This window comes from Stegodyphus dumicola, chromosome 5 (genome assembly GCF_044657685.1).
Source record: "Stegodyphus dumicola isolate Sdum_Otavi_A_Nest chromosome 5, ASM4465768v1".
NCBI classification, from domain to species: domain Eukaryota; kingdom Metazoa; phylum Arthropoda; class Arachnida; order Araneae; family Eresidae; genus Stegodyphus; species Stegodyphus dumicola.
In genome coordinates, this window is record NC_140772.1 from 157,595,799 (window position 1) to 157,620,612 (window position 24,814).

The following is a 24,814-nucleotide window of genomic DNA, read 5'->3' on the forward strand; positions in this document are numbered from 1 at the left end:
GGACGCTGTTTTCGATTTAGAAAAACAGGAAGTTTTCCAATATAAACTTGAGTGTCTTTTGAAGAAGTTTTGGGACATGTCTTGGGGTTATATTTAGTTTCATTCCGTTAGCCATGGCTAAGAGATTTTATTTAAAAATTTGTCCAAAATTACCGGACACTCCACCTTTCCGTCTAACTGAAAGACAGTTTCCAAAAATTTACGTTGACGGCAAACGTAATAAAAGTAGGAGAAGATGCGCTGCGTGCGCTAAAACCAAGGAAAAGCAAAACCAAACAATGTATTTTGAGTGCGAAATATGCAATGTAGGACTGTGTGTCGATCCTTGTTTTGAATTATTTCACATACAGCAGAATTTTTAAATTAGAATTTAATTACCTACAGGTAATTCTTGTTCAGTTTTTTTTTTTAAATTTATTATTTGTAATTTTTTTTTTTCATGTTTATAGTACTTATTTCTGTGTGTATAGTAATGATTTTAGTATTTTACCTGTTTAATTTATTTCCATTAATGTGCTATTCTTTATATTAATACACATTAAAAACAAGCACATTAAATATACAACTTCAAAAATTGAAGTCATAATATCAAAATGCTGATTTTATATGATTTTTTTTTGTAAAATAAGCTTAACTGCTGAAAATGTACGGGCCGGTGGAGACGATCCATTTCAGCAGGTCCGGTCCCATGACAGTGCTTCGTTCTCCCGAAGCTGGTACTTAAGGGGTTAATGTCCACTTTTATCATAAAAGCTTTGGTTTGCTTCAACAGTGTGATTTTAATGCAGCATTCTATAAATAGATTATTTGCAACAAGAATGACAATAAATAAAACAATATTTACTTGCTTCAAAAATAAAATTATATTTATTTGCATTCAAATATAAAATTATATTTATTTGCATTCAAATTATATGTATTTGCTTTGAATAATAATTTGAAAATATGCTTCCTTTGAATATGTTATTTTAAGAGATTTTGAAATTAATCCGAAATCTCTTAAAATAACATAAACAGGACTTTTACATTTTAATTTTAATGAGATGAGTGGTACTGCTTTTTATTATCACATATATACACTGCTCAAACCAGTCAAGGGATATTGTGAGTTCTGTATGAAATAACCATACAATCGGCAACTTTTTAAACAAAAATTAAATAGAAGAGATTAAGGAAAACTATTATGCTCGGAAAGTGGAGAATATGCAAATTTTGTCTTTGATGACGACTATGCGTTTTAGATAAAGAGTGAAAAGCGACCTGTAGTACTCCTTTTGTAGGAAGAGATTAAAAACAAGTGGCATGCGTTGAATGTTTTATAATAGTATTACAATGTCTTAGCAAAATGACTTAGATGAATCGGTAATCTAGAGGGCCACGAGGTCGTTTAAAGGCTGGGCAAACACAATCCATTGTAGTGGAAGCGTTAGGAGCTTCTCAATGTGTCATTTCCAGACTATGGAGTGCCCACCAGCGGCTGAGCGGTAAAGATGCTGAACACTAGTAGTTCGGTCTGAGGTTCAAATCCTGTGAACGGGCTGGCTGCATGGGCATTTTTGTGGTTTTCCCCATGTGTAATGTGCATACGAGCCAGTTTCCCTTAGAAAGTCCTCCACAAAGCCCAGCAACCAAGGATGAATTTATTCTCATGGATTATAACGCCAGGCCACATCGTGCTCAGCTAGCGAACCATTTCCTTTTTGATGAAAGAATCCTTTGAATGGATTGGCCACTCTCAGAAACAATTCAGCAGTTTGAAAGCTTTCTCCTACAGGAGTGGAAGTGTCCTTTATTGATATAGTTTGACCGCTTCATCCGCGACCATGAGCCCAAACATACTCTCAAAATGCGGTGGAAGGATGGGGACTTTCTTTCCCTCAAGCATATAAATTCTCTCTTTCCGGAGAAGAGAAGACGTTCACGTGACGTTTTATGTCGCAGAAAGTAATAATGCCCCTTTTGGACTAGTCTATGTGCTTTGGCAGAATGCCAGCCAAGGATGCGTTTGAGTAGGTCGAACTACAACCATATTGATTCCATGCCTCATATGTGTGTGACATTACTTTCCGTCAGGGAAAAATGGTCAGGGGTAATGAAACTCACTTGTATTCGAGATACCAAGATTTTGTTTGTTTGTATGATATGCACAAATTGTGCATCTTTGGTTTACTGCCAAATATTGTCAATAAAGTTTAATTATTCATTGTTTGTTGTTTCTTTGTCTTTTCTCACATCTTTTACCTTTACATCATATATCAATCACCAAAACATTTCCTCATCCGCAGTTTATATTCAAAATCATAATATTCCCTAATTGCTGTCCCAGTGTACTTGAATATTAGGCTTTATGGATGAAAGTTGAATTTTCATATCATGTCGGCGGCAAGTCTATTGCAGTATTTATCTTGTATCAACTCATACAGAACAATAATTCATATAGTTGCAAATAGTAAAAGTTCCCATTTCTATCAAATAATCGCCTTTTCAAATCAAAAATACGAGTTCATATCTTTCTTCAAGATTACCATCTGACTTAAACATGTAAAAGAAGAGATGCATATACCCTTTCCATGATCTTACACAGAGTTTTGAATAAACAATTATTTAGTGGCTGAGATTTTATGAAGTTAATGACTTTGACGATCACCAAGAGCAATCTCATAACTGGGAGAATTTTTTTTCCCAGCAATTACCTGCCAGTGAGTCATGCAGTGGTTACTAGAACAAGTTTCGATGATAATTTTAAGGATGTTCAACCCCATAAATTACGCCACTCATGGCCTCTGCTCCATCGATACAAATATCAATATATTCGTACCATGGTATCTGTATGTGTAATCATTAAAAAAAAAAAAAATTCTGTTATCCTTATTGGATTTTCTTATAATTTACATTTAGGTTTCCGAGTTCTTTTACTTCTAATTTTATGAAAGATAATGTGTGATGCTCAAATAACCAATAAAGCTTATCAACATACAAAAAATTAACAAAAATATTTCAATCAATTTATATTTTATGAGACACATATTGACAAGTGACTATTATCCCAGCTACTCGCAGCATCATTTTATACTCAAGTATATGGAGTTCCTCTGTACTTTTAAAACTAGGGGGCCCCCGCATTTCTAGATTTGTGGAATTTCCTATGTCTAGCGATCAATAAAGAAATAAGCACAGGAATCACTGATAGCGGAATTCCGAGCAATCCCCAGCGTGGCTGCTGCTGTAGAACACTAAAAATTATCTTGATGGCGTGAACAGGACGTCTCATTGTCGCATTTGCATCGATTATGCAGATTAGTAAGTAGGAGTGAAGATTAGTTCTTTTACTATTTTTTTTTTCATTTAGCGGAGGTATTAATTTTATTGCTTTTTTAAGTTACTTTGTTGAATATTACTATTATACTATTATATTACTATTTTTTTTTTTCATTTAGCGGAGGTATTAATTTTATTGCTTTTTTTAAGTTACTTTCTTGAATATTATGAAAAAAAGCACAAAAGTTTTACGGAATCCTTCTGTGATTTTCATGGAAACCCAGAGTCCAGTGGAACATAGTTTAGTAAAGCTGTTTTAGAACTTTAGAATAAGATCATTATTAAGTAATATTTAATAATGATCTTATTTAAATAATTTCAAGTATGTGCTAAATAAATTCCTTTATCAACAGCTAAACAGCAGTTAACTTAGCATAATGATAACTAAATTAAACCTGAAAATGACATCAGCTTTCTTGATAAATATTAAGGTCATACTGAAAATAAAGCAAAAGTAAGTGTAACTTTTTTATTAACTCACACAGAACATTTAGAATTTGTAAACTGTTGAATTATTTCTTTTTCTGTACAAAAGTATTACTAAATTTAGTCCTTATTACAAGCAATAAATCTGCAGAATGGAAAATTTCTGGAAAAATTTCAATGTGCACTGTTTTACTAATTTCTTTAAAAGTTACTTTCTAGCTGCTTATGTTAGCAAATTATTTTATTAATAGTTTTTTTTATTGGACAGAAGATATGAAGTCTAAGAGCAAATGATCACATGATGGATGAGAGATTATTATCCAGTCTGTTTACTCACTGCATGAGTTGAATGCATTATCATAGTGAATGGTGTACATTATCAAACCTAGATTCTTACTAAACATGTTTCGCTTAACAGCTTTTTAATGCCTTTGTGGTGTTTAAATGTACTGCTTGCTGGTATTATTATAGTAATGTAAAAAAAAAAAAATTCATATAACTTATTTAAAAGAATTTTCCTTACTTTATCTAAGGACGGAAACAAAAAAATTCTGAAAAATTTTTGTTTGTTCATGAAATGATTCAAAAAATCATTTTAACATTCAATTAAAAAATCTAATATATAAATATCTAATAAAAATCTAATATGTATAAAAATATTTTTAAAAAGTTGCCTCATCACAATGTATTGCCATTCGTAATGAGTGTGCATACAAAATGTGAGCTTTATACTTATCAGAGAAGGATGGCTGTAGAGACAACAGAGTTTGTACACATTTCTGCACACGGAAATTAAGTACTTTTAAGGACTAATGACTGCATATGTTTAAGAACCTTTAAGGACTAATGAAAAAAATTAAGGGCCTATGATCAAATGGGAACTGAATAAATTCAATTAAAATTATTATCTATGCCTGAACTTCACTTTTGCAATACCCAGAGCTGGTTTTAGACTTGCTAAAGCCCTAAGCTATTTAAAGGTATGAGGCCATTTATTATACTATATTTTAATTTTCTGGGGGGCCTAAGCTATAGCTTGTATAGCTTATACGTAAATCCTGCACTGGTAATACCACCCTAAAAAATAAAATACATCCGTAAGTAGGATGCATTATTATTAAAAATGAATTAATTAAATAATTATTGATAAATTTGAGAATAAAATAAACTTTATGAAATTTATCAATGGAAATGTTTGAAAGAAGATAAGTGAAATTTATTAATGTTTTATTAACAGTTAGCTTTATGGTTTTTTTTTTTTTTTAATATCTCATTTTGTCATATAGTTGCAAAGTCTAGAGGTTTAGTAAATAACAGGTGGCATAGGTTAAAATGAGAGTGGCATAGGTTAAAATGAGAAGTAAGATCATAATCAACATGATTCATAACAAAAGACTGGATGTTGTCACTGCTGCTGCTTGCCTATAGAAAGACCTGCTGGTTGGAAGAAACCTGAAAGGCCATATGTAGGCATGGTTGACAAGTTTTGAAAGTTAGTTGGGTTCTGTCTGATGGAGCTAGTGTTGTAGCTTCGTGTAGAGTTCCAGGGAATGTAAACCAGTTAATATACATTAAGGTTCTAATAAGCCATTAAAGCACCAGAGGTGATAAGTTGTTTTGTATTATTTTAAGTCTCACTAGATGCAAAGAATGATTTTTTACATTTTTGTGTTTTATCTTTTGTAACCACAGCAAGGATTAATGAAATTCAATAACTCGCTAATATGCAGAGATAATTTTTAAGTATAAGAAGTTAGTTATGAATAATTAAATTAGGTAGTTAGATAACCTTAGTCATCATGGATTTATATGAGCACTACTAAATTTTATTTATTTTTTAACAATATTTGTTAAAATGGGCACTACTAAATTTTATTTATTTTTTAACAATATTTGTTAAAAAAAGCCCTATTAAAATTACGAGCTAATAAAATTTCACACTTTAAAATACATGTAAATTATGACATTGATTCTTAAACGATATTAGGATAATTAAACATTAAAAGCTACAAAATATTTATCTTTTGTAAGCAACAACACTCAACAAAATATTTATGTGTCTTTTTAATTTGAAGCCTTCCCAGACGTTTTGGCTAATTTATATCGATTTACTTCTCTTTAAGCATCTTTTCTTAACATCAGAAATTCATCCCAATATGCAAACCTAGTGTTCTCACAAGTTTTTGGGTGCTTTACCTCCTAACTTGTCAACCTCTCCACAATGTACCTATGAGGGTTTAAATGATCTAGTAAAAGCTAAATAGTCCAAAACCCCCTGACAGATGTGAAGCAAATCATGTCTGAAAGTAACTATAATGTCAGACAAAGGTTTAAATAAGCCTCTTATTTAAAAGCAACTTAAACATAAAGACATGTTCTGATGCTAACAAAATCAATTATAGCTCATGGTGATATAATTAAACAAGAACAGTCAAATTCAAACTAAAAATGTGGACTAGTGGTCATTCATTGTGTATAGAAAGAGATCATCATGATGCATGTGGACTTAGTGGTCAAAGACTATGTAATTTAATTTTAATTTAAGCTGCCTCAATAACTATCATATGAGGAAACATACATGGGAAACTATAGTAAAGATTGAAATAATAAACAACAGGGTAATTTAAGTAATAATAACTGTACATATCTTTGAAGAATAATTTTCTTTATGTATTCAGTTTCTTTCTTCAACATGATTCCTTTCCATTTTAGAATTTTCGGATTTAAATAAATATTTCTGTTATTCTAAAAAAATGTGTCTAGAATGTATAGAAAAAGCTGCTAATTTTATTTATTTAGTAATATGAGTAATATAGAAGAGAATTTTATTTAAATCAACAAAAAAATATATCTGCAAAGCTATGCTAAAATAATGCAGTAACGAAAGTAATAAAATTTTAAATTGACTGATAAACTACAAATTTTTTTCAAAAAATAAAAACTTCCACCTAAAGATTTTTTTATCAGTTTTGCTGATACCACAAACAGATAAAATTACATAAAATTAGGAAGTTGTTCAAAATGATATAAATTGCAATTAAAAGATTTGTATGAGTGCCATAGCAATAAACAACAATTTCTCAATTAGTTTCAATCAAAAAGCCTAATCAGCTAGTACATAACAGTAAAAGGAATTTTTTCCTAAAAGTATGTGTATTGAAAAATATGAAATCAAGCAAGTGTACTGTGAAATTGTCATATAATATATTCAAGCAGAAATAAGAAATGTCTGATTCTTATAAGAAGCTTGAATTAATAAATTTCCTAAATGAAGAGAAATTTTTATGTCTAATTTTCCTGAAATTTTATTTGATAAAATTTGGAGAAAACAGAACTTTAGACAATTATTAACCCTTTGCTCCATACAAATAATCTAGAGAAGTTAAACGAAAATGTTTGTATTTTTTCTACTTAAAATAACCTTAGCAATAATAAAAAAAATAATTTTATTCAAATTTCGCTTTAAATAGTTGCTACAGTTTGTTCACTACAGTGGACAGCATGCATATACATACGTACATGCATACAAATCTCTTCCCAACGATTTACGATCATTGCATTTGAAATCGTTTCCTGCCTTTTTTTGCAGTGATCATTACCATCTTCTAAATGGTAAATCTACAACTGACATGTACATATAGATCCCCCAAAATACCTTCATTTCATCGATTGTGATTGAATTCCTTTTGCTACGATTTTGTAACCTGTACCTATTGGATTCAAATGTCAAATGTTCTAGAAATTCCTTGCCAAACATAAACATTTCCAGTGGTGATTTGGCTTGATAAGCAGTACATTTGGATTTCAATTCACTCTTTTCAGTAGATCTTTATCTACCCACTCCACAATTTTCTCAAACTGACATTTAAAATAAAATGTCTAAAATTACTAATTATGAATAAAAAATGGCAGTATAAGAAAATGTAAGCAATATTATATAATGTTTACTACGAGAAATTGTACTAACTTGGAAACAGAAGTAGCAGCCATTTTCCAAATAGCAATGTTTTACTTAGTGATACTATACAGCCATCTATGACTGGCAGTTGAAAGTTCTAATAATATAGAATGAATAAACATAGGAATGGAATCTGTTATGGCATTAAACAGAAGAATAAACAAATTTAAATTTTTGTCTTCTAGAGTGGACATGATGCAAAAAAGGGTTAAATAAACTTAGTAGAAGTCTGTATTATGAAATATTTGAATTGATCATTCTTTGTTTATTCCTTCTTGCACAAAATGGACATGAATTAATACCATAAATAAAAAAGAAGTATTTGAAATATTGTCAGTGAAATGTTTACTTTGCTAATTCTGCCAATATCAACACTGACCATACTAATGGAACACATTTTTTCATCACCACGGTAAATCAAAAAAATTGATTAATGTAACTAATTAATCATATTTGGACATATATTCTAATACAGTCTTCATAAACCAAGCAAAACTGAATTGTGACTATGATATAAATTTTTAAACAGTCTTAACTAATTTTAAAATTTTATACAGATTTCCACTTCAGTTCTCAAAATTGGTGAATTTAATTTTTATCACGTGCATTTCATTATTTTAGATCTTATGCAATACTCAACAAAGTTAATACAGCCAAAAGTCGTTAATTCGGACACCCATAATCCGGAATGATCTATAATCCGGACCTCAAAGCTACAAACTTTCTGCGCATGCTTCACGTTCACGCATGCGCACAGGCGTTTACGAGAGCGCGTAAGACCCTTACGGCTGCAAATATGTTTGTGCGCATGCGCGTTTAATGTTTAACGGAGTTATACGCTAAGCTAAAGTTATCTAATTCAGTTAATGTTGCAGATTGCGTTGTTCCTTAATCTTCGAATTGGATCCGGCTTATTATTTTTTGCAGACTGTTAGAGCAATTTTATAAAAGCAAGCTTGAACTTTCGATTATGTCAAATAGAATTTCCGATATATATTTACTACAAAGCGAAAGTATGTTTTGAAATCCGAAATCTGTTTATCAATTTCACGCTGCTCTGCGGCAGAGGTGGGGGCAGAAACGTCATTATTAGATTATGATAGATTAGAAAGATTATGTCAAATAGAATTTCCAATATATATTTACTAATATGTAATTTGTATCTACAAAGAGAAAGTATGTTTTGAAATACGAAATCTGTTTATGAATTTCAGGCCAGGGATTGGAAGTTGATCTGTCAACACTATCCTTATCTTCAGAGCAGATGTTTTTATTTTATTTGGATTATAATTCCGTACTAAGTTTAGTATTTCGTCTCGATGTACTCCGTCTTTGATATGATTTAAATCAAGTTCTTCGTCATTATAATTCGCTTCCGATAGTGAAGAAAGTGACCCAGAGGTTATTGAAAACGAAAACATTTCGATTGACAAATTAGTCGGTATTCTCAACACAGCAATTATAGGACTTGAACAGCGGAACTTTGTAACTAAACGAGAAATTATGTCTGTTTAATAGAATTAAAGAGAAAGTATTATCACATGAAACGAAGCAACTTACATTGAAGGAAATGTTTTAATAAAGTAAACAAATAAATATTAAGCTTATTCTTTTTGTAAATTTTGATACCCTTTAGATCATAATTGTTCTTTATTTCATAAATTACGGTTTCATATTTTTAATTTTGTAATTTTTGTATGCCATCTTACCAGATTTAAACTAATGATCTATAATCCGGAAAAATCGATAATCCGGAATCGCCGAAGTCCCAAAGAGTCCGGATTAACGACTTTTGACTGTATACAAATAACAGCCAACTTCAAATATGCATTAATACTAACACCCACGCATTATTATTATTATTTTTTAATTTGGAGCCAAGCAGCATGCCCTTAGAAGAAATTCAGGTTTACATTCCTGGCATAAAATTAATAACCTAAGTACTGAGACAGCTCTTTCTCCATCTTCAGTATTGACATATTTGTGTAAAAAATTCATGTATTGTCCACACAAACCAATTCGGTCATTCATTGAATATTAGCTTTTCTGATTGTAGTCAATGGCCCCCTATCGCATGGTTTGTCTTTAATGGTCATTTCCTATTTTTTTTAACCTTCTTTATACACATAACCAGACTTATCTTGTCAATGGTATCATCTATATACACACCCCGTAGCCTTCTGTGCATGTCAAACAGACTACATCTTTCTTCTCTCAAGAATTCAATGATAGTGCATTGGTTTTACTTCATATCCATTATTTACATTACCATTTATGAAGAAATTATTATTTCATGCTTGTATAAAACAAGAGTAACTCTATAAATATATGCTGTTTGGGTAATACAGTATAACCAATAAAAATGTTAGGATGACTTTTTATTACTTTGGCTATGACCCTTGTATCTATTCTTATAAATACTAATAAGATATAATTACCTCATCAATGTTTTGATTCATAAGTTTCCTAGCATGGACTTCCTGCCCTTGTCCCATTGATATTGCACCAAATGTTAATCCTTTTTGCTTCGCTAAAGATTCAATTTGTTGAGTGGGATCAGATCCCATGGTTAAAAGGCATATCAAAGGGCAGCAAGGATTGCTCTCTTCCCACATAGCCTCCATATTTAAAATTACAGGATCAGCATAATGCTGGCCCATGGAATCAGCAACATATTTTCTTGCTTGAGTAAGTGTACGATCAGGACACCAAGATCTAAAAATAAAAGTCAGATAGGTATACATTCTAAATAAACAACATGATATAGTGCAAGAATTTATAGCAATAAGGTTAATGCATCAAACAAAACAGCTTTCTTCATTTTTGTATAGTATTGTTACGAATTTATAAATCTAAACAAAACAACTTCTTCATTTTTGTATAGTATTGTTATTAATTTATAAATCTAAATAAAACAACTATTACTACATACTTTAGTTTTAATTTTTTAATTGTAATTTATTGTTCAACATTAAGTGCAGCCCAATACATTATTAACAAGTTGACAATTTAATGCATTTCTTTCTGTAAGCTATGAATCAAACACCCTTTAAACAAAAAAAGTAATTTTTTAATTATTATACATTACGTTTTTAGGCAGAAAAGTTGAAACTAGTTAAAAAGTACACCTTGTTTTGAAAAATATACCTATTATGATAACATAAATAACATTAAATATCACATTAAAATTGTCATCAAAGCAATGGTCTAGTTTACTTAAAGGAATTATTATGATAAAGTTATAAATATAGTACACTGTAAAGGAAATTTAAATCTAAATAATAATAAGTTTAAAAGCTAATAAATGAGAGAATTTTTAGATCTTCAATATTTTGATCACCAGCATCTTGATTTTACTTTATCTTCTCTTATACGAATCATTTTATTATGATTGAAACAATTAAATAAATAAATAATATCCAAACCTAAAAATTAATAAATTTAATAATTATTTTTTAATCCAATAAAATTTATACATCAAGAATTCTTATTTTAATGCTTATTTTTTATTTCTTACTTATAATGAAGAAGCACTTTACCCACTAATTACTCGAATTTATGTATATATTTTAAATAAAATTGTGTACTTAGGAACAGAATATTTTTTAGCTATTATGCTTAATTGCAAATTTTATAAATAAGTGGACTCATAAAAAGTCTTTTCATTCACTATATTAAATCAGTACAAAATACAATGAAAAAACCATATGTGCAAATTAAAATCAAGAATATTAAAGCCTGTATTTGCAGCCTAAGTACAGTTATTGCCAACACACAGTTGCTCATGATAAATGGATGAAATGAATGAAATCAAGCAAATGATGATTTGATATTGTAACTAACATGTTGAAAGATATTAAAAAGCAACTTTAGCTAAACTAAGAAAACAGGCTTGATATTCAAATTATTTCAAATAGTCAGAAATAAACAGCAGAATTAGGATCAGATTAGGCAGAAAACTCACCACATAATTAAAAAAAATACAGCTTTTTTTTATTGCACTTTACATACAACACTTAAAATAAAGACACTAATTAAAATGAATTACAGTAGCACATTTTCATTATTATATTTTCTCATTTCATTCTTAATTACTTCTGTTTTCATTCTCCTTTGTATAGCATATTTTTAATGAGATAAACATTAATGTTTTACATAAACAGTGAATTAACTTTCATACAAACTTTTAAAAATTTAAATGAATTTTAGTTTTGAAAATGACCTCTTCAAGATAGCTGAGTGAATGATATAGTTAAAATTAATTTATATGTTAGCTATATAGATAGATTTCAAATAGTTTATAATATTCAGTAGTACCAATTTTCTATTGTTATGTTATATTTCTGTTATTTTAGTAATATCATTTCTTTATTGTTATGCAAAATATCTAAAAAATATAAATAATTATAACTATCAATAATATAACAACAAATTAAAAATAGCAATTTCCCATATTATGCATAACTGAGCTCACTGATAAAAAAGAATGATTTGTAAAGATACAGTCATTGAACCACAGTAACAGACAGAAATGATGATATATTGATTTTTGCTTAAATGTTTTAGGTTCAAAACATCTGTAGTATATTTTTTTCCCACTTCCTGCATCATGTTATGTTAGCAAATTAATAGCCTCTCTTTTTTTAATCAGCCATTATACCTAAAAATTTCTGGATGCTGCACTTAACTAAAATTTACAATTTACTTTTCAAATTATGAATCACTAATAGTCGAATCGTTAAAGTTGCAAAACATTTGTTCATTGTAGATTTCATTCCTAGCACTAACAAAATGGGTTTTGTTGTGGACTTTTTAAATGTAAATACAAACCAGTTTTTCTTAGAAAATCCTTCATAACAAGATGTTTCATGTTAAGAAAATGATCTTGGCATTCCTTGCCATAATCAGATAATTTTATCTAGTCTCCTCTAATTATGGTTGGCATTCTTTTTCATAATCAAATAATCTTATCTAATATTTTCAAATATAACAGCTTAGTTCACATTTATAAAATATATAATGTAAATTAATGCAACTTTTGCATTTGTTTACTGCTTAAAAGCAGTCCAATATTTGACTCAAGCTTTATAACTTACTTCTGTTTTGCAGTTTGAGTTTATCCTTTAAATGAACATCAGTTACCAGCAATCTTAAATTATTTTGAATTTTATATCATAATGAAATGTTGATTTGCAACATAAAGTACTTCCAGAGAAGGAAAGCAAACAATGTGCATGTTTGCACAAGTTTGAGTATTCAACTGCATTTTTTTTTTTATATTTGATATTCCATTGGTATTGGGTATCCATTTGAGACCCAAAAGGGATTTAATAATATTGCCTTCTCTAAACTTAGTTCCATTTCTAGTTGCATAGGTCCTTTTGAGATATCAATCAGATGTTCGAAAGCTAGTTAGATTATAAGAGTATACTCTTCAAAATCTGAAATTCTATCCATGTAAGCCACAGGTTCCCCCTATCTTGGGCTAAATTATTTTCTTCGTTAGTAAGTTCAACTAAACAACAGGGAATTGTTACTGCTTTGGTTCACAAGAACTAGTTGAAGGACCCCAGATTATCCTATGGTTTCATAAAATTCTACTTTAGTCTCTTAAAAGCAAGAAAAATCAGCACTGGCAGCTTCTAAAAGAATGTTTTACTTGAATATTGGCTTAAGCTAGCCTATAAAACAGGATTTCTGAAACTGTGGATTGCGGGACTTTCAGCACGGGGAGGGGTTGCCAAAAATTTTAGCAGTTTTGATTAACTTATTATAATAATTTTACAATTACCAAATTTTTTAAACAATGTATCTGAAAATAAATAAAGATAAGACAATACAGACAAAGAAAAAAACGAAAACATTTCGACGCATTCTTTTTATAATATAAACATTAATTTTCCTTGCTTTGCACATGACGCTGTCATTTCATCTGTTACTTATTTAAAATTTTCATATTGTTCTATGTCTTAAAATTACAAGTTAAAGTTAATGACTTAAAACTGCGATGGTATATTATAGTACAAGTGAAAAAAATGACAGTTTCACTTATGCGCGTGTCGGATTTGCGCAATAGTTATGGGGGTCCCACAAAATTTTTGTAAATATTATGCGGTCCTGGGGGCTGGCGAAAAAATCTCAGTGATAAAAGGGGGTCACGACTGAAAAACGTTTAAGAAGCCCTGATATAAAACATGTATAACTTTGATTTTTCTTAAATATAACTTTTTTTTAATTTAAAAAATTCACAAAATATTATCTTCAGTGTACCAGAATTTTGTTTCGAAAAACTTTCTGATTCTAAAATACTGTAAATTACTTTAAGTCTATCAATATAAAAATTCTATTTCATTGTTTGCCTCAATTTCCTAATTATTTTGTGTATTCTTTAATCTTGCAAACCATCTAACTTTTGTCACTGGTCTTTTTTTGAACAATCTACTAGTGTTCCATTACATGGTAAGCACAGCCATCTTAACAACAGACTGGGGCCCTGGCAAATCAGTGTGCTGAGGTTCCTATGACAACTACTCACAGAAATGAAATATAAAAACCAATAATGTTAAACATATATTTATTTTATTGGTACTTTAATAAAAAACAGAATTAGCATTAAAACATCAGATTAGGTAGCACAGTATAAAGTTGCTATGAAATTCTTATTATAACATAACAAGCATTTGCAACTTTTTTAGAAAATTGCTTTATGTTGTGTAGCGAATTTAATTTAATTAAGTGATTCATAAAAATCAAAATTTTAATTTGTAATTATTCAAAATTTGAGCTACACAACAAGTTTGGTTATATTCTTTTATTTGGCTTATTAATTCTAGTGTAATCTATTTCGGCTATTCGAGTTTACGCGAACTGCGTCTTTGATCTTGTATACTCAGACAATGGATTTAGGTGAAATTTTCATGTAATAAACTCAGTTTTTCAGGTTAAAAATTAATTTGATTTCTTAGTATTTAATATCATTAGTTGCAGAAAAATTAGCTCCTTAATTTGACATAACTTTCGTTTTCCTAACTTTAATTGCATTTTAGTTATGAGCTTTAATTAGTAGATTTTTTTCCGTTTTCATCGCGATTTCTCTTGTGGGGGAAGAAATGCCCTTTTCCGGTAAAATAGTCGCTTTTTCGAGTTCTTCAGCATTCTTTTGTTGGGATGGCTTGCAGGGGTGTTGAAATTCCAAGTTTCCCCCTTTCACTAGGCGTGGTCATTTGGCGACGGCTTGGCGATTTAGAATTTCCGTTGAGGTTTCAAAGTGGTGGCTTTGGCGAGTTTGCTAACATGAAGGAATGCTGTAGTTGCAACTGGTTTAACTTTTGGCAAGGTGGGAGTTGTGCCAAGTTGGGGTTCCGGCACTCTCCCTTTTAACAGGTTGTTTTGTGGGACGAGGTAACTTTTTTGACTGTTTTCACTTGCCGTGAAGTAGTGCTGGCCTACAGCTGAATTTGTTTGGAATCATGTTCAAGAAAATGAAAAGGCCGTTGTTAGGCCATTGCTTCTCGAGTTTTACTTAAATGTATTGGCTCAAGTAGCCGTTTCTCGTGGCCTTTGGCCCGAGGAAATTTTCGGCATCTTTATCTAGTGAATTCCGTCAGCATAGATAATAGATCCTAAATGTGTATGATCTTCAACTTCAGCATCAATAATAGCTCCTAAATATGTATGATCTTCACTTCAGCATCGATTCAGTGCATTTTGGTTTCAAGAAAAATTTTAAAGTTGCTATTTTCAAGAAATTCCAGGTCCATAGCCACAGGAACTTTTCCTAACGTCTCTTTTGGTGTGTCAACAATTGGTTTCAAGAAAAATTTTAAAGTTACTATTTTCAAGAAATTCTGGGTCCATAGCCACAGGAACTTTTCCTAACGTCTCTTTTGGTGTGTCAAAAGTTGGTTTCAAGAAATGGGTTTGGAGTTCCACCGCCTCTTACTCGCCAACCAGGCTCTTGTGAAGTTTCAGCTAAGTGATTTGTATTTTTTTTGTTTAAAGTAACTTAATTAGAATAACTAGGGAAAATTATTATTAGTTAAATAATTTAATTTTAAATGCGAGAAATTATTTTTTTATTGTTAAGATTTTTATATCAGGTGAAATTAGTTGGGTTTCATTACTACGCTGTTGGAATAAGTTGTCTGTTAAGATGTAAAGCCTGATTTAATTTTTAAATATTTTACCCGGTTTATTTTCTCATCTCATAACTCAAAAAATTATAATGTGCAATAAGAAATTAGTATCATTGCGGTTTATTTTCTCATCACAAAACTCTAAAGTCATAATGTGCAATAAGAAATTAGTAACATTTTGTTTTTGTAACTAAGTTCATAAATGATTATTCTGTGTGGAATGCTCTTGCAAAGTGTAAATTGTTAAATATTATTTTCTTTTTTTTTTTTCTCCCCGTGGAGGGTTGTTATTCTCTCATACCAAGTAAATGATTATGCTTACCAATATGAATTCAATATAATGTTTGATATTGCTGAATGTTTTGAAGGAAAATTGTGAGTTTATTTTGTTAATGTATACCTCTTATTTATTCAATCATTTCTCCTTAACTGGTTAAAATTATTCTAAAATATCAATTGCTTAAGAGTTAAATAAATAATCATATTTTACTGGATCAGTAGTCAATGGTATGTTTATTTGTGCTCATGTCTTTCACCAGTTCACTACTTAGTTTTATTTCAGGGTTAATATGGTTAATACACAACGCAATAATGTTAATTTTTATTGGTACTATTATCTTGTTGTTGAATTGAGTTATTATTTTTTTTTTGTTGTGGTCTACTAGTAGGGTACCTTATTGGAAATTTCAAAAACGACACAACATTTATTATTTATTGGTTTGAAGTTAATGCTCTTCAGATTGTCATTTTCCATGCAAACAAATGACAGCTAGTTCAAATGCTGCTGTACAACTGTGTTACAAAAGCACATTTTTTATAAATTTCAGACTTAAAAAATAAACGTTCTAATGCACAGATGGTCACCACTAGAGATGGACGATCTGCTACGCAACCATTTCACTTTCCTGAACCAATGATCAATGCTCCAGCGAAAATGGAATGGCAGTTCTTTAACTGTCCACCAAACGCTGTTGTTAGGAAGTGTGCCAAAAATTTTATTCCTCTTAATCTGAACATTAGCAGACTTTCCTTTATTATTTTACTGGAAATGTCTCTGACCTATTTTTTATGTGTATATGTGTGTTATGTATGTATATATGTCTGCTTTTGGCTTGCTTGTGTTCGATCTAGTATTTAAAAGCAAAACATTAAATAAACCGATACATCTCAGCAAAACTGATCACCCCTGTTTGCAAATGGATGGAGTTTTTTTTTTTTTTTCTCATCTGGCAATGCAAAGATCTGTTTAAAATACGTAAATTATAGTAACTAGTTAATTGGATTCCCAGCTGTCAGCGCTCGGACACTAGTCACAGATCTGAGTCCTTTGGAGTCATGATTATTCACATGCTCCTGCTCTAGCTGCGGATCAAAATTCTGACGGAGTCTTCATTATTTGCTCTTTTAAATCTGTCTCCTGCAGAGTCTTGATTATTTGCTCTTTTCTCTTCCTAAAAGCTGTGCCTTTGAGTTTCATTTCGATTTTTTGAATACTGTGTCATCGTATAGCTATGTGTAACCTTTTTTTATACAATATTATTGTAATAGTTATGTAAAATAATAAATTATATTTTTATTTATTTACTTATTTTATTAATGTCTTATAATCAAAAGCTGTGAATTTCTCTTTAATCTTCTTTAGAATTAGTATATATTTATAAACATAAATTTTTCCATCTAAGGTATTTATTTTTTCAAGGTTGCAGAACAAATTTCAGATCTTACCAAATAGAAGAGCTTCGAGCAATATTTGGTATCATTTTGTCAAATTAGATAAATAAAGGAAAATGCCGATATTGTCAGCAGACAATTTCCTATTCTTTGTGATCTGCCTCCAAATTAAAAATTTATTTTTACACTGTGTTTTGTAATAGCAACAAAATATTAATTATAGTAATAAATGAATGCAATCTTTAAAAAAAGTGAGTTTAGTTTTCATTATTTTTTAACTTTTAGCTTTTTTTTATTCCAGAATTTTACTGTTGTTCTATGTAGAAAGGTTTTTTTAGAGAATGTCAAAAGTACAGTTGAAAGAAATCAATCCAGGGAGTAAGCTGTTTGGTTGATTCCAGCAATCCCAGTTCTTGTTCAATTCTTTCTGCTTTTCCTCCATCTTTGCACACCACTCTTGATTCATGCCTGTTCTGGACGCATTCATTAAATTGTTAGTGAGTGGTGAATTGCTATAAAGAACTGATTCACTTCAGTGAGTGAACAGTTCCTACCTGATCCCTTTGAAGGAGTGGATTTATCCATCTCTAGTCACCATCATTCCCATAACCACTCTGCGTGAATTTCAACATTCGGGAAAATATATTTCCCATTGTCCGAAATTATTTTGCTTCAAAAGTGCAGACATAGCACTCTTCATCAAGAGCAATGTAGTGTCTGATATGCTCAAATTCATTTTAAAGGTCATCATAATGCAGGTTTTTGTGATCTATATTAGAAAGGTGTCCACAACTTTTCTTTAATACATTAGGAGTACCAGTTTTGAATTCACTGAAGAGAAAAAACAGATTTACAATCTGTGAATAAGCCTCTTCACATTTTGTCAGTTCAAATATTAAAGATTTATGCTTATTAGAACTTTTATCAGAGCAGGAAACACTTGCCAAAATTTGAACTCAGGACCTACTGATTTCCTGCCAGACATACTTCCAATTACACCATGAAGAAACATGGTAAAGATGGTGAAAATACTTACATAGTATCAAGAACAGGGAAGAAAGTTTTCACCATGAACCTTTTAATTAAAATTAACTGTTCAACTACAACTGTAACAACTACTTCTTCTGTTGATTCATTCTATCTACTGAGATGCACATTTCACTGTTGTGTTCATTTTTTTCTCATCACTGTAATCTGCATCTAGACACAGTGTCTGTTAACATCAGGAAAGCACAATCTGCAGCAAAAATAGACAACTAAAACTAGGAAATCATTAAATTATCTGTCTGGAAATATTTAGCCATCTTGTCCTTTCCACTAGTGTCTACCCAGCTTTAGAATGATCAGGAGCCCTTCACACCAGGAATATTTCCAAATTATATTTTTGAGCCATGCAAGACTGTTTTTATTGACAAATACAAAAACCTGAAATTCTGAAGCTCACACAGGTAAAAAATGTAAAATTCCTTGAATAATATCATGTCGCTATTTACATTTCATTAATAAATTGATTATAAATTGAGTTCAGTAACAATTAAGTTTGCCTTTTGCTCATACCACATATAAAAATATCAGATATCACTTGGTTATTTTATTATTATGCATGCAATCATAATTTTGAATTTTAAATAAAGAAATAAATGATGCAAATCAAATCAATTCTGTCGCAAAAGACAAAAAATAAAATTAGTAATTTTTAAAGGCTAAAATAAATTATTTTTTAAACAAACTTCAGCTCCTTTGTAATTTTAAGAAACTTTTGCAAGAATATCGGGCACACTTTTGTTTTAGAATCAGAATAAAATTAAAGAAATAATAAACTATACCGAATAAGCAACAATTTTCTAAATGAATTAAGAACATCATAACCATCAGGCAGAAGTTCTTCTTCAGGAGCATCTTTTTCATACCAAATTTTCCAATGTTTTTCGCTGCGCTTTACCTATACAAAAGAAAAAAGTAAATACAGTAAATATATCAATTATACTCAACAGGTATACCAAACAGAGTTTCTGCAACTATAGCAGCAGCTGTAAACAAACAAAGAAACAACAAATAAAGAACAAATAAAGAAAACCATTTCAAGCACTTCAAAAACAAGGGAATACTTACAACTTACTACATATTTACAACTCGCTTATAACTAAAAATTATTTTACTGCTTTCGATTATAATAAAAGTTTTCTTGGGAGAAAAAGTTCTAGCAGCATTTTGGAGTTATCTTGCATGCATTTATAAGTATATATATTTACAATTATGTAAATATATATTTGCATAAGATATATTAATACTGTGTACGAAAACAATTTCATTTTAATGAGAATTCTCAGTTCTTCTGACTTGACTAGTTTTATTTAACATTCTATTTAATGCCCCCTCCAGTTCGTTTTTGTTCTCAAAATGCAACAGTTAAGTTAATCTTAAATTTTTCATGTTCCTTATCAACAAAAATTATATCAAAGACAGTTGGGAAGAAATAAATAATACAGTTTCATTCTAACACATTTGTATATTGGTGTAGATATATTATACAAAGGAAATACTAAGGTTGGACAAAAGTGCATTCAACATAGAAGCACTGACGCTGAAGTGTGTTGAAGATTATGGAGATAATGTTTTTTGCCATAAGTGAACCTCAAAAGTTTGAAAACTGCTGAATGTTAATGTTATTATGAAAAACAATAATGATTATTTAACCAAAAAGGTTCTGTAGTTTTTTGAATACACATTTATTTTCTTGCTTATTTACTACTGCTGAAAAAGGATGACTTTGATTAGAGCTAGAAAAAAATATATTGTGCTATCCTCATGTACAACAGACATGCATGCATATATGGGCACAAACACATATTTGTTTCTTTTTAAGATCCCTTTACAAAAACTGTGGTTGATATTAACATGTCTGAGCTTTACATACTGTTTTGAAACTCAGTAAATCATTACTTGATATCCGACTGTTTTTGTAAACTCAAAACTATTACCCTTTTTTTTTTTTATTTTTTTAACATCAGAATTATAAAAGAATACTATTCTGTTCTTCATTGCTTTTGTTAAATAAGTTGCCATTTTAGAAATATTTCTAACATTTAATGAAATTGCTATTCTTCAAAAGAATAGCAATTTCATTAAATGTTAGAAATGAATGAAATGTATGAAAAGAATTTTTGTTACCATTGGCAATTTGAAAAATGTGCATATTTATTTTTATTGGACCAGATACTTAACTAACACAATTTTTTCATTCTTATCCAGCATAATCCTTGACTTAAAAGGAAAGAAAAGAATAACCATTCTTACTTTAATGAGTAATTCTCTGAAGTAATCTAATTTTAGAAGAGCTGCTAAATTTAACCATGTCATATCAGTTACCCAACGACATGTTTTAGGCTCTACTGCTTTCAGATCTAGAGCTGCTCCACCTGTATAAAACAATTTATTATTACAAAAATTTTTAAAATACTTACAAACAATTTCAAAACACAAACATTGCTTAGTTCTAGAACATAAGTACAATGATAATTTAAAAAACGATTGTAGAAGACAAAAGAATAGTGATTTACGAAAACTACGTGCATAAAATACATGTCTTTTCTTATAATCAAAAGATGATAAACACTCCTAAAAGGAAATAAAGCTTTTTAAAAAGCTTTTTGCTTCAATCATTATTATCTTAAAAAATAAATAAACGAAATTAAAATTAAACATATTCTGTAAATAAAAGTTTATTTTAAAATTTACTTTTTTTTAAAGAGTTTAAGTTAAAATTTTCTCTAAAGGAAAACTACACTATGCAAAGGGTTTCATTTATTTTACATATGGGTGAATCAATCTAACCTGTTTTATGGGAACAAAACCAAGATGAAATTAACAGCTCTATCTATTCAGTTCCTCACTCTTAATATAAGAAAGTTAATAGTTTATCTACTGATTGCAAAAGATCAACAGAAATAAAAAAATTGAAGATAAAAATTAAAAATGGAGTTTACCATTTGCACTCTTTGCATGATATTCACAATTTTAATACTGATATATCCCTTTTACGATCTTACATCCGAGGTAATAATTATAAAATTCTTCTTATATAAGTTTATTTTGAGCAAAATTTATCGTAATAAATTATAATAACAGATTGTGATTTTGTAAAGGGAAAACTATTTGTGTATAAGTTAAATCATCAATTATCAATTATTGCTAAAACCTCAGCTAGAGTTCAAGAAATTCTTGTGTTTCTACACTAAATGCTTCTTTATCATAATATAAAGTAAAAATCAAAGTATGTTCAATTAGAAGTTCTTAACACACACACATATATAGTATATATATATATTGCTTCAAAAGAATAAAGTAAATTTAATTTTAAATAATTCTCTTGCACCATTGCTGCAAGGAATGAAATTTGAATTTAGCAAACATTCTCTATTCGTAAAAAGCAAATTAAAAGCAAATTTAAAGTTAATTTAAATTAAATTTAATGCAAACAAATAAATGATTAATGTTGTTGCGAACTAATCTACAATGCCATTTAAATTCTGAGAGCATATGTAAATCAAGTGCAAGTATCAAATTCATGAATAAATATAAAATTCTAAAAATTATTTAATAATAAAAATTATTTAGAAAAATGCATAAGTGAATGATTGTTGAGCAGGCAGGAGACAGACTTATCAAGGGGAAGTTGCCTCCAAACCTAACTCTTCAATCATTCAATTCGTGTTCAAACTACACTCACAAATCGAGGATTAGTTTTAAAATAAATTAAAAAGAAAATCAGTAACATTTTTTAATATGGTTATAAATTCTTAACACCAGATCCCCATATCTAAAACTAGCAATCATTCTAAGCTATTAAAGAAAAAAGTTATTATTGAACTCAATGGAAAAATAATTGTGACAAATAAAATTTAGATAAGTTATAACAAATTAAGTTTATAAATTTCTATATAGTGCAGATTAATACTTTAATTTGCAGCACAGCACATAAACTTCATTTTATGCAATTTACAAGGATTATTATATTATCCTCATATGTAATCCATATACATATAACTCAAAATTAGATGAAAAAGAAACACAGTTATGTGCCATAGTGAAAATGAAGTGCAGAACTCGCCATTTGCCATTAAACTCACTGGTTAATAAAATCAGCCACTAATTGCATACAAACTTCCAGGAATGAAAACAAATATATATTGATTAGTATTCTATTGAGTAATAGAAAAAATGCCATTAATCAAGCTCATTATAAATTATAAAACTGAGATCAAAGGACAGAATATCCTACATGTATCTATCAAAGTTGCTTATAGTTTATCCATTAATCTTATTGTGGACCATAATTTATTGATCATGTAATGTAGTATTTCAGTATATTGGGCTTGGCCAAAATTTTTCTACTCTCTAGTCACTGTACCTGTGAGGCACAGTTTTCAGAGCTTTTTATCCACACTGGACCTCAGAAGATGATAAGAAATAGATGATAATTCCTTCTCAAATACCTGGCTGATAGGAAATAAAAGTCCAACCTCTGCATCCCATCTTTTAAGGTTTCCACATTAAAAAAAATCTTCTTTTTGGGATATATACATCATATTCACAGAGAATTAAAAAAAATCATACATTATCAGTCTTTGAGACAAAAGGAAGAAAAAAGGAAGACAAAAGGAACTATAAACTGAAGAAAAAGGAAAAAAAAGATTTCATCATGCCTGTAATCAGAGTGGCAGATCCACTGAACAGAGAGTCTTTCTGCTGGTTAGAAACATGAGTTTTGAAACTGAATAAATCACTGAAAGAAGTATTTTATTTAATTTTTTGTGTGCTTAACATGTAAAATGTTGAAAATGCATGAACAAAAAGACATAAGCTTGGGAAAAAGGATTCAATGTTAATAGATCTTGATGTTGTAAGTACAGCAGGTGAAAGATTGCATTTAAATTGGAAATTTCTCAAACATTGTGCAGTTTATTAATGCAAAGAATTATAATTGATGAAAACCTAAAAAAAATTTAAATGACTCAGAGAAGTGAAAAAAAGAGGCAAAAACATGAGATGTCGAAACTGCTCTTTTAGAATCGCTTCAAACCTAAGAAACAAGGAAAGAAAAAGGTTTATATTTCTAGAGATATTTACACTATCAAAACTTTGAAATTCACTAAAATGCTACGATAGAATTTTGTATAAATGACAGATGGCTCAGAAGTCAGAAAGAGAGAAATCCAACAATGCTCACAAAAAACGTATCTTGGTGAGATGGCAGAGGTACATCATCATGCAGGTGATAACTAGATAAAAGACTTTTTAAATGAGTTGCTAAATGAATTGATATCTCACATGAAATTATTAATACAGGCAAAACAAGACTGTGTTACAGGACTTTATCAGAATACACATTAATATTTAAAAGTGAAACAGCAGCTGGTTTACGAAAATGAAGGAACGAGTTTGTTCCAGTATTATTAACATGCAGTAAGGGCCTAACAATTAAGAAGACAGAACTGGTTATTGGCAAGAGTAACAAAACCTCACTGTTTGTAAGGAGCCAAGAATTTGCCTCTAACTTACCACAGCAACAAGAATTCATAGACAACAAGTAACAGTTTTTACTGATATTCTTTCAAATAGGCCAGCAAAATGAAAAATGGAAAAGTAGCTTTACTGACAAGAAAACTGAACAGCAAACCTCTCATCTCTTTCTAAAAAAAAAACATTAGTGTCTCTTCCTACAAATACAACTCCTAGTATTCACTACACACGGAGTCAATCTCTTATAACACAATTAAAATCTGTTTTCAAAAATGTGGATTTTATGTAGAAGATGCCTTGAGGAGCTGTAAACTATAACTAATGTTTCAGATACAGTTATGAAGATTCACTTTTAGGATATATATATATATCAGTTGATGACAATATTGACTGATTATGGTATTACATAAAAGGTTAAAAGAATTCAGATACTGACAGCAAAAGTGATGCAGGAAAATGAGAAAACACATCAAAATCAGTCAAATCTAGAAAAGCATTGAAAATTATGAGAAAATCTCTTGAATTGAAAGGTGCTGATCAGAAAAGCAACTAACAGTTTCATGGAATTCAGTTTGAAAACTGTTAATGAACAATATGAAATGGATGTGGATAGAACAATTGTTTGTAAAAGATAAAATTTCATCAAACATATAATTACAAAAATCTTTTTTATAAAAATTTAAAAAAAAATCAAAATTGCAGAACAAGATTAATTTTGGCATTAAATTTTAATTATATTTTAGTATTAATTATTTATTATCTATTTTACAACATAAGTTTAAAA

General features: G+C 29.7%; 1 protein-coding gene across 1 annotated transcript in view; it reads right to left on the reverse strand.

The window, feature by feature from the left end:
* LOC118184242 (dynein axonemal heavy chain 8-like) overlaps positions 1 to 24,814 on the reverse strand; it is a 442,084-nt gene that overhangs the window by 42,247 nt on the left and 375,023 nt on the right. The window contains exons 77-79 of the mRNA XM_085817842.1: positions 20,806 to 20,927; positions 19,335 to 19,450; positions 10,141 to 10,417 (exon numbers count right to left, since the gene is read on the reverse strand). Of these exons, the coding sequence (XP_085673968.1) occupies positions 10,141 to 10,417; positions 19,335 to 19,450; positions 20,806 to 20,927 (515 nt within the window). The remainder of the gene's footprint in view (positions 1 to 10,140; positions 10,418 to 19,334; positions 19,451 to 20,805; positions 20,928 to 24,814) is intronic.